General features: G+C 39.7%; 1 protein-coding gene across 36 annotated transcripts in view; it reads left to right on the top strand.

Moving 5' to 3' along the window:
- GPHN (gephyrin) overlaps positions 1-12,212 on the top strand; it is a 264,147-nt gene that overhangs the window by 219,784 nt on the left and 32,151 nt on the right. For 14 of the 36 annotated variants that reach the window (XM_075843629.1, XM_075843622.1, XM_075843624.1 and 11 more), the window contains 3 exons: positions 1,596-1,637; positions 3,186-3,281; positions 9,230-9,262. The exons of 4 other annotated variants lie outside the window; for them this stretch is intronic. In XM_075843629.1, the coding sequence (XP_075699744.1) occupies positions 1,596-1,637; positions 3,186-3,281; positions 9,230-9,262 (171 nt within the window). The remainder of the gene's footprint in view (positions 1-1,595; positions 1,638-3,185; positions 3,282-9,229; positions 9,263-12,212) is intronic. 18 more of the 36 variants (XM_075843630.1, XM_075843637.1, XM_075843638.1 and 15 more) reach the window with 3 other exon arrangements.

A 12,212-nucleotide genomic window follows, 5' to 3' on the forward strand; every position in this document is an offset into this window, starting at 1 on the left:
CATGGGGTATTAGTTGTTATTTTGGCCAAAATACGCAAAGCTCGCAACCCAACGTCTGCGTCCTGATGGGAACGGATCTCCGTAATCATGTTGACCCGCAGAATAAAGTTAACAATAGATAATATTTCAGTTTCCCAGTACATTATATGGTACATTAAATGGTGCCAAACTACAACTCGAACAGTACAAGATAAGCCCTCATTAGGCTACGTCGACAGAAAAATAAAAAAAGTTATGACTTTTGGAAGGCGGGGAGGAAAAATGTAAAAATCGAAAAATGCCTGCGCGGGCAAGGGCTTAAAGCAGTTTTCCAGATAAAGAGATCAAAATCCACTGCAAAGAAATAGTTAAACCATAACATTCAGACTCCCATTAGTTACCACTAGAGGGAGCTTACTGCACACTGTTTATACATTAAGCGCAATAATAAAACAGTATGCAGTAAGCTCCCTCTAGTGGTGACTGTAGGAATCCAGAATTGTACATTTTATCACCATGTCTTTTAAGGGGTTTTGGAGCTTTGCGTTCGGGAAATGGCGCTCCGACCTCTATAAAGTTACATTAAGAAATTTATCAGCACAGAATTTTGGACCTATTTAGATAAAAAAAGAATGTTGGGTGGAACATTTTAAGTTGGTATTATATATTTAAAGTGGAACTCAACAAGAAAACACTTCGCTGCCGAGTCAAAATGTATGGACTCCCCTGGTAATTCATAGAAACTGGTAACTAAGCAGCAGATGAGCGATATTCATTTCACAGGTCAAAAAAGAATCAAAATATCAGCAGCATACGGTATGTTGGTTATGCTAGAGCATAATATTTGGCAGCCTCCGGTAATTAATGTATCACACGGAGCATTAGTTCCACCTTAAACTCATGGTATATTATTATATTCCCGTACATACAGGTAAATTAAAAAAAAAAAATGTATGCTAGTAAAAGACTATGCTGTAGTAGTCTCCAACCTGTGGCAAAGCTATAACTCCCAGCATGCTGGGGGTTGTAGTTTGGTAACAGCCGGAGAGCCACAGGTTGGAAGCCACACCTATGATTCATGGTTCATTATCCCAAGCTCGTTGTATGGAGGACATTTAAAAAAAAAATCAAATTTACCAAATTTTCTATTTTCAAAAATTACTTCTAATTTATTATGTTACTATTTATGTTTATTAACTTTGTTTTTTGTATCCCAGTATGTACCTTGTATGTAAATTTGTCATTCAATAATTGTTTTCAAGGCTATCGCCAAAGTGAAAATCGGTATTTAGTGTATAAACTTTGTCCATGTTGAGCATATATATTTTTAAAAAAAATTGTGTTTTTTTTTCTATTTTGTTGTATGTAGTTTCCCCATGGCAAAAAAAAAAAACAACCCTCTAGTGATCACCGGCTCCCATAAAATTCTTTAAGGGCATCAATAAAAGTAACAATTTGTCTAACTGAAGAGCAAAGTCCTTTTGTCTGTGATTCTAAATGAACCCCCTGCTATTGTTTTTGTGCTGGATCCACATTTCTCGAATTTCTTCTGAAACTTTTCTGTTGACTCCATTCCTTATTTAACCGTGTTTTCTTTTCCCTCACTGCACTACCAGGCTCGGCTTCCTTCCTGCTCATCCACCTATAGTGTTTCGGAGGTATACTTGCACGTATTTTCTTTTTCTTTCCACGTAGTTCACGCGCTCACCTCCACCGTGTGTTTATTTTTTTTGCCTTGAACTCTGCAAAAGTTGGGGAAAAAACGTTATTGTATCGGACAATTTCTCGCTCTTTGCATGCTCACCTCGCTCTTGTGTTTAACATTGTTTGATTTTCACTGTGGCTGTTCGTAAATATCACAATGTAGATCGTATCGAAGGGCCTGTTCACATCAACGTCGGGGTTCCGTCGATCGGTTTCCGATAGACCTTTCCGTCAGGGGAACCCATCAACGGAAAGGCATATCTTCCGTTTGCATTACCATTGATTCCAATGCTAATGCTTCCGTTGCAAATGGTTTCTATTTGTTTCCTTTCCCTAAGGTTCCGTTTTTTTTGGCGGAAACAATAGCACAGTTGACTACTCTATGGTTTCCGGGAAAAAAACGTAAGCCTTTCGGAACGGAGACCATTTGCAACGGACGCATTAGAATTGAAATCAATGGTAATGTAAACGGAAGCTGTGGTTTCCGTATGCCTTTCCGTTGATGGGTTCCCCCGACGTAAATGTCTAGCGGAACCCCGACGCTGTTGTAAACACAGCCTAAACTGCTGACTTTTCATCCACCCAAAAATATTCAAAAAATCAGCTTGTGTCCTTGCTTAGACCCATTGATTGGCTGTTTATGCCCTTATGTTTTTGAAATTTTTATGATTTCCGGTTTTCCTTAATTCATTGATGGTCTATCCATAGATAAACGGGTAGGCGCCTCCACCAATCCGCAGAATAAAGGGGGCCATAATGCTTGCTGGAGTGCCGTGGCCCCTTCAATGCTTTTCCAGGCACAGTGACATGTGCCGATCAATAAGGATAGGCGATTAATGCATATTTCTTGAAAACTTGGATTAAATATATTTTAATGAAATATGCAAAAGTGATAGAAAATATGACTATATTTTACCTTAAAATAGTTTTCCGGGATGTAAAAATACAGTTAAATTGACTGAAAATGTTTAAGGTTGAAAAAAAACTGTAGTATTGATTTGGCACCGATTCCACATCGCTAATCCCGGTCTTTCTTGTTTACAAATTGTTCATATCGTGACATGATGTCAATGTGACATCAAGTCACATGATCATAGTGGACAATAGTGACATCAGCAAGGACAAGGCGTCACCACTACAGGCCTCGATTGGCTACCATAGTCGCTTCATGTCATTACAGTTACAAATAAGAAGGACCAGAATCGGCGGCCAAGGAACAGTATAGAATCAATAAAGTATATTACAATTCTTTGTCTTTTAACATTTTTTGCATATACTGTATATATATTTTTTTTAAATTACTTCCCAGAAAACCCCTTTAAAAATAGTTTCAACCCTAAAAATTCAGGTGTGGCTGCAGATAACCACAATATTCTCTTCCCACCATGTCAGCTTCAATAGGCTCCAGGAAGCTGAGATATGGGGTTCTTACTGTAGAGCTGCTTTAGCTATCCTTGTGACATGGAGAGAACACTATGGTCACTAGTGACTTTCTTTACCAGATTAACCAATTAACGGGCTCTGCCGGGTCAAAACGTGACTTTCTGCTGTTAGGACCCCACCAAACATCTCCCCATATCTCAGCTTCCTGGATCCCTGTGAGTATGACATAGGAAAAGTATGTGTGTGTGTGGAGTTTTTACCATGTTACTCTCCAGTTTTTTGTTTGGTACCATATTAGACTTAAGTTCTTTGGTACCATGGGCTCAAACTGCAAACTGAATAGAATCATCATTTCTAGTGTACGACATGGCCTTTATGGGGGCTCTCTTTGTTTCTATAATTAAAGTTGCTCACACCTTGTACTATATTTGATATAGTAATTCAGTCCCATAGAGCAGATCTCGAGACTTCGGCTCCATTGACATACCTGGTTGATCTACTTACAACGTGGTCCACAGGAAAAAATAAATCAAGTCATAAAGGCTGGTGGGATGCTGTGAAGTCATTGTGAGAGCTGTTTTCTAAACTGATGGACTAATCCTCTCAATTGGTGTTTACAGATTTAGATCACGAACGTTTAAGGTTACATTTAAGTGTCTCCGAGACGTTGGAAGGGCTGTACAAGACTGGAACAAGACTTTTCCCAGAAACAGCGCCACTTTTGTCCATGGGTAGTGTCTGGTATTGCAACATCCCCATTCACTTGAGTGAGGCTGAGCTGCAATACCATACGTTGACAAGAGTGGCGCTGTTTCAGTAAAATAAAAATCAGACCTCTTTTGTTAATCTCATACAATCCAATAAAGCAATCTATTTAGCTTATTCCCTTACATTATAGTGATGCCAAATTATATCTTAATTGAAATAGTTACCTAACAATTCTCAAATGTTGTATTAGTGATAGTGTTGCAATAATAACAACCATCACAATCCGCTCGGAATTTTGAATTCAATGTCATTCCCCCGCAGGTACTATCAGCAGAATACAGGCTCCATTTAGTCAAGACTGGATTCTCATGATGCAGAGTCTGTTGTGATGTGCTACCAGAGATCATAGGAGAGACTGCTTCTGCAATTGGGCAACCCCTTTCCATATGTTCTAGGTCGGCATATGGACGACATAGAGGGGGGATTCCCTTGAAGTGGTTTCAGGCGCTATTAAAAGCCCTATTCTTACAGAGTCCCTTATCATTGATTCTTAAAGGGGACTCGTCACCCCTCCTGACATGTCTATTTTGTATTCTCCCTAAAATAACAATTCTGGAACATATTTTCTTAGAACTCTGTGTTGTGCTGTTCCTCTGTTATTCCTCCTAAGAATTTATGAACATTTTGACAACTGGGTGTAAACAGTTGGGGGTGTGTCCCTACAAAGTCTGACACTGTCCAATCAGTGCTGACAGAGTGAGACTGTGTAGGGACACACCCCTTTGAGGGAAATGGTGGCTCCCAGTTGACACTTGATTTACAAAGTTCTAGGTGGAATAACAATGGCTCAATGCAGTGCTAAAAAAAAAGATGCTCCCAAATTTGTATTTTTTGGGGAGTACAAGTATTTACTAAAGCAGAAATGTCAGGGGAGCTGGCAGGTCCTCTTTAAAATGTAGGGTCAACTGAACATACACAAATATATTAGGAAATTGTATAAATGTACAATTACCTAATGAATTACTATTATCAGATAAGTGGGAGCTTTCCAATATTAGGCAGGTAGGACATCCCATGTGCTTACTGCAAGGCTTGTCTAGCCTGTGCACAGACAGAATACAGACTGCCATAAATGGAGGCCTAGATTCTGCTGACTTTTTACATGGCAGGCACTAGAAATGTCAATGTGTGTTTTCTGATTCACATTATGTGTAATATAGAATTATCCCTGCTTGTTTAAGAAGTGATTTTGATCATATAAATTCTAGAAATGCAAAAAATATTGGGACATTTGTATAATAGCCCTTTTTAACAAATCTACCAGACTCGTGATTATGAGTCCGGCACATCCATGTAGAGAGCACTAGCCCGCCATTTCCCATCATCCTTACTCTGTATACAATGGCTGATGTCACTGCAATGTGATGAGGCGGGAGAAATGTGCGGGGCAGTACTCTACTCATTAATATAGCGGACTCATAAACATGGGTCTGGCATATTTTTCATAAAAGTGGTGTTAGGCAAATGTCGCAATTTTTTTTGAGGTGCAGGTTGTCCTATTAACCCATTTTAAATTGGACATATAATGTGGCGCCCCTTAACTAGGGCAGCATAATTCACGGACAGATCTTCTTTAAGGCTTTGCCAGTTTACTTATTATTCACAATTCACTTTATGGTGCACTTCCTCTCACTTTTTGATTAATGAGGGGTAATCCAGTCATCTGGCCCACCAACCTGATCATCTCACACAGCAGGCATGAATATCCTGGGCATAGCTTTTTTGGCCATGTATATCGTTGACAAATGTCTTTCTGGCTCAAAAATATGGCATAACTTAAGCCGTTTACATATATATATATATATATATATATATATATATATATATATATATATATATGTGGTCTGTATAACTTATATCTATGTATACCTGACCAAAGTTAGCTTCAAGTTCCCCGGCCCCCGATTCAAAATCTATCTTCCACTTGTCAAGTGCATCGAGTGTCGTGGAAATGTACTTCAAAGGAGAGAAGTTCCACATCACTGTACCACCAAAGGAGTGCACGCCTGTACAGAACCTGGTCCATGGTCCTCAATATTGGGCAAACAAAAATGGAGCATGAGAAAGGTCCTGTTGGACTGAAACGTCGCATGGGTGATTATAGGCTGTTATATTTTTGGAAGTGCTGCCTCCGTGGAAAGATACTTGTCACAAATATAAATTTATTTGGATCTTCAAACCAAATGTTGTGGAATAATTCGGCTCACTTCTCTTTGCAGAATAATTTTAGTTCTGCCACAATGGAGGTCCTTCGAACATGAACTCTCCATATGAGGTCCATCACAGCCCCTCAATGAGGTTCAAGTCAGAACTTTGGCTAGCCCAATACAAAACCTTAAAGGAGTGTTCCAGTTTCCATGCCCCTGCACCATGAAATCAAAGAGCAATCCGTACACTGGCCACCCTGGTCACCCAGAGAGAGAATCTAGTCGTTGTTGTGGTGGTCTTCACCTAATAGGGCATATGGATAGAACTTGTCTACACCAGACAACCCCTTTAGTTTTTTTCTTTTAAGCCATTCAGAGGTAGACTTGCTTGTGTGCTTTGGATAATTTTTTGCTGCATAACCCAATTGCCATTGAGCTTTAGATCATGGACTGGTGACCCGGACATTCTCCAGGATTTTCTGATAGACCCCACTATTCATGGTACCATAAATTATGAGAAATTGCTCACACCATCACACTACCACTGCTATTTTTCAATGTTGGTATGATGTTTTTATTGTGGTATACTGTGTTAGCGTAATGCCAGATGTAACGGGACCCATGTCATCCAAAAAGTTCAATTTTCGACTCATTAGAACATTATCCGAACCCCTAAAGTTTCATCCAGGTTTTGTTTGTTTTTTGCAAATATGAGACAAGTTTTTATGTTTTTGTTGGTTAGCAGTTGTTCTTGCCTTGAAATCCTTCCATGGATACAATTTTTTAATGGTGGAATCATAAATGTTGCGCTTATCGGAGGGAGGTGAGGCTTTCTGTTCTTTTAGATGTTCATCTACATTCTTTTCTACCAGTAAATCTTGAAGGAGAATGTCGGATCATCATTCCTTAAAGCTCAAAGGCCATTTGGTTATGCAGTAAGACAACAATCTGAAGCACCAGAGCCATCCACCTCGGAATGACTCAAAAGAAACAAGATTAAGGTTTTGGAGTGGCCAAGTCCAAAGAGGTATAGCTTGGTATGGGTTGGATTTGCTGAATTTTTAGTAGAACTTGAACCATATTTTGTTCCTTAGAACTTCTGTTCGCTGTATACTATATACAGTGTAGCATTATTTGGATACAAGTAAAATCTTTTTCGACCCCACTTCACACAGACGTAAAGTGACAACTAGCAAGATAATTTTTATATTGTGCGATAGTTTTGTATGATTACATTTTTTTTCAGATTTCAGCACAATTGCAATGTATGTGTTATGTCCTTTGTCCTTTGTCCACCTAGTGTATGGACTTCAACGATTAGAGAAGGTTGAATTTTTTTCATACGATTAGAAGCTGAATTTGTCATAGGGCACAAATCATCGTGATTCACTTGGTTATCCAATCCTCATTTTTTTGTTTTGTTATCTCATTGGACAACACCATCGGAGGACTAACAACTCATATAAAGGCAACTCATGTTATGGCAGTATTAGCTTAGTTTATAGGAGAAGGTACAGAGAGTACAGCTCTGTAGCACTAGGTTACTGAATAAGATTCATTTTATATCCTTTTTTAGGGTACCAAAAAGGTCGGTTGATAGGATCGTAAGTGGGAGATGTTAACTCTTCGGAAGTTGACATACAAGCACCATGATGGGTAGCAGACGAATGGTTACATACAGTTTACCATCTTAGTGTCCCCCCAGAACTTATATCAGAGCTGAGGAAAACCTCTATTTCAACAGTCCAAAAAAATATAGCAAATACCCCTCAAGGCACTACCTTAGAAATATAGCAAATACTCTTAACCTCGATCACATATAAATAGAGCTGTAAGAAAAATCAAAAAGTTACACCAGAATCCTCTTTTATGTTTAAATTTGGCACTACACAAAAAGTCTATAGCTTGCACTGGGAGCTCACCCTTCTCCATTGATGGTTGTGTAAGAGTAGTAAAGTGAGATCTTTTTAAATGGTGCCGTTATCTGGCGTTTATGACATATCCATAGCCGAAGCGAGGCGGTGAAAGAATGGGGAGGTTACAGAAACAGCCGAGCAAGCACATCATATAAGGCCACCTCACCATTTATTCTCCACCTGAATTCGGAGGCCACCAGCTGCCTCATCAGGTGGAATGGGGTAGGGTGATCCCCGTTCCTCAGATAGTTACGGGTCCCAGAGGTTGCACCCACACATATCAGGCATTTCTGGCAAATCCTGTGGCTATGCTTACATATCTGAGATGGTAATATTTTCATCTTAGACATTAAAGGCATATCCACAGGACATACCATAATTGACTGATAGATGCAGGTCTCAGTGGAGAGCGCGGCCGGGAATTACGGAAACAGCTGATCTCGCTGTGCTACGCTGTTTCTCTAGCTCCCATAGAAGTGAATCCACTGGATTCTCCTCCTGGATAGCGGCTACCGGCTGCACCCTCCCAGGCGGGATGGGGGACCCCTGTTTTGGGGAGCAAATGAAATCATTCTTACCATACCTAGCCTAGCCTACATTATCAGTGTTATTCTATTTTCCCTCATTCCACCTCTAACTTGTTGTTAGAAGAGACTAATCCATCTTTCTTCCGCCATCTTGACAGTAAAAATCAATAACTGCAGGAAGTCGCTCTGGTAAATACATTTCCCATGTTCCCTTACCCAGGTACGCAGCAAAAACAAAACCGGAAAAAATATTAATATGGACTCCCTAATGAATACTTTTTTTTTTTTTTTATACTTGAGTTGTCCTTTAAGGTTGCCTAAAATGGTTGAATCCACAAAAAGGTAGCTTCAAAGTATACACATTGTGAAGGACAACGTAATGATTATCTTATACAATTTTGATGAGCATTCCCTACCAATGAATCTTACAGCTCAGAATAAGGGAGACCACCTATGACTGTAAGAAGCAGGTAAGTATACACAGAGGTCGTTCTCAAGGAGACAGGGAGCCGCATTATTTTGTGTTACATTTTCTCGCCATATCATCCCTTCACCCAGCTTATTTTATCCGTGCCATCGACCCAATAAACGTGTTTGTGCCGCAGTGTTTCTAAATAGAAGTGATTGCGAAATTTTTTAACCGATGTGAAATTTTGTGATGCTTATTACTTATCCTGCGAGGATACTCGGTGTGCGTTTGTGTGGACAACAGAATGTGGTCATGTATCACCTGACATTATTTCTTTATTTTTTTTTTATTAAAGAAACCACTTGATAAAAAAACAATCGCACATTTTTTTTCCAGGACATTTGGATTGCTGCCCCCTCCTTTTCTCAGGTTGTATTTTTGACTTTCCGTTTCATAGATTCTGTGGTTTTGCTTTGCTTCAACTCTTTTACTCTTCCATATTGATTGTTGTAGTGTGTGTATCGTGTCATTGGTCTGGGGATTTGTGATGTGATGTGATGATTGTGTATATTTTTTTTAATTTATTACACTTCTTCATTGGCTTTAACGGGATTGTCAAGGATTAGAAAAACATGGCTGCTTTTTTCCTCAGAAATAGCACCACGCCTAGCCTTGGGCAGTGTCCTGTATCGCAGCTCGACTCCAACTTCAATACCACACACAACCTGTGGACGGGTGTGGCACTGTTTTTGGAAGCTCACAGCCATGTTTTTCTAATCCTGGACAACCCCTTTAAGTGAGCACCCATGTGATTCCATTACGTCATCAGCCATTCATTTAGAAAGAATACATGGACTGTTGTGGAACTGGTCACTTGCTTCTGTTATGCCACATTAGTCCTTTTAGACTGTCCATAAAAATATCACTTGTAATATATCCGTGATACAGTACATGTGTGTATGAGGTTTGTGTTATCAGTATCGGTGTCATAGATCAGATTCTTGTGCTATGTCTTAGCCTACTCTTTAAAGACTGGGCTGTCGAAAATCCATTTTTGCTCATTTCACCACCCTCTCCCACACTCCATGGACATAATCGTGCCCTTTTTGTATACATCCACTATATCCTTCTATGTGTTCTGTAATAGAATGGTGTTTGTATATGTGTGTACAACCTGTATCTTCACCTTTTACTCTGCACGTGACTCTTGCTGTGGTGTATACACACATATATACTCGTTCAAGAACCCGTTGTATTCATTTTTGTTTCGTTTCGCACTTTGACCTCTCTTCTTACAAAGAACTTGGGACTATATAGTATATATTGCATATAAATTATGCATTTACTGCAATAAAGTATACAATAGATGTCTATATATGTTTTATGGTTGTACGTTGTAAAATGACTCTCGTATTGTATAATAGTTATCGTACAGGTGACCTGTATAACTACCAAAACTAACCACCGTAGAACACCATTGCCAGCATTGATATCACAGCGGAGCCCCTGGCAAAAATGTTTTCATTATGGGGGAACCCCTACAACTAGACCATCCCTGATATAAAAGTGACAACTGTTTCTGTCTTCTGGGGAACCCCTAGCCAGATATTGCCCAAGGGTACATGTATCATAGAGAAAGCCACCTCAGCTGCTAGGTGGCACAGGTAGAGGAGGAAGTCCATGTACAGGTTGTCCTAACTTCTGTCTCCAGGGATTATATTAATCCGGGAAGGGCTCCTCATCACTGTTGAACTAGTAGAACTTGTCTTGGGGGTCTCTTAGCCCTTCAGTCCCGCATTACAATAAAGGAAGGTAGATGATGGTAGAAACCAGCCCCAGGAATGGCCACATCTTTTTATGGGGCCTTTTCCTTCACGTTCTCCTTGATATCTACCTTTATTGTTTTTTTGGACACACAACTTTTTGTATTATTTTTTACATAGCTTGTCAACTGGTCAATTAATGTTCATCGTTTTACAGTCTCTTTATTGTTGAGTACTTCCTTTAGATTCATATTAAATAGATTATGCCTTTTTGATGGTGAACATACTGTCCTACAATATCATACTTTTATAAAAACACAACAGTGTTGCACCTCATGCACTCGACTCTGCGCCGTCCTGGTCACGTCAGTGATCCGAGGAAAGATAGGACATGTTCTATCTTTCCCCGGATTGGAGACTCGGACCATTTTTCACAGACCCGATTTACCCGCTAAAGGGAATAGGTCTGTGAAGACTATCGGAAGCCGTCCAAAACTGCCCGAGTGGCACAACGGTCGTGTGCATGAGGTATAAGTGAGAGTAACCAAGAAAATTCAACTTAGCCTTGGGAACTAAAGGGTAACATCTGAAAAAGTAAAAATCTAGAAGGTATGAGACTGTTTAGAGCAATGGGAATGTCATTCAGAAATATTTGTCCGTTGTTGTTGCCTGACCTAAAATATTGTGGTTCCTTTCACTGTTGAGGCACTAAGGGAGCTTCACATTGAGGCCAGATTAAAGTGTGTCGGCGTATTATTTAACCCACCCTGTTGTTCCATGGGAATTTTGATGTACAGTCCAACTATTTACATCAGGACCATCGGGCAGTATAAATATGTAAGTGGTCGGATCGTTTTATGCAAGGTGATCGCCTGAAATTTTATTAACAGGGTGGTTGGTCTGACCTGCCTATTTATAAAGAGATATTTGCTAGGATAGGAATGATTTTTCAGGATATATATATATATATATATATATATATATATATATATATATATATATATATATATATTCCATTATAGCAAAATGCAAGCCTCAACAATAATTATTAAAGGGTAACTAAACTTTTTTAAAAACTTTTGACATGTAAGAGATTTTGATCGATGGGGGTCCAAACACTGAGGCCCCCACCGATCGCTAAATCGAAGCGGCAGAAGTGCTCGGGTTTGTGATGAGCCGCTTTGTATGGACTTATAGGCTTTCTATCGAGCCTGTACACTACTCAGAGGAAAGGCAATCATAAACAATGCGCCAGAACGCTCACCGGAGCACTACTGCCGCTTCATTTTATTAATCGGTGGGGTTCTCAGTGCTCGGACCCCCCACTGATCAAAACTTCTGACATGTCACTATGACATGTCAAAATTTTAGTAACACTATGATGGTTCCATGTTTACATAGTACAGTCTTAAGGTGCCCTTACATATTAAAATGAAAGTCGTCCGAACCTGTGGGAGATAAGTGGCATCCGGCAACAGCTTATTCCCCTCCTAATTGCAGTGCTGTTGACAGAATTAGTGTTCGACCAACAACTTTCTAAAGTGTATGGAAACCCCTAGTAACTGATAGAGGGCAATTTTTGGGGTACGTCAAATCTTCCGGTCTGGGGATATAAC

Source organism: Rhinoderma darwinii, chromosome 12, assembly GCF_050947455.1.
Source record: "Rhinoderma darwinii isolate aRhiDar2 chromosome 12, aRhiDar2.hap1, whole genome shotgun sequence".
In the NCBI taxonomy this organism is placed as follows: Eukaryota; Metazoa; Chordata; class Amphibia; order Anura; family Rhinodermatidae; genus Rhinoderma; species Rhinoderma darwinii.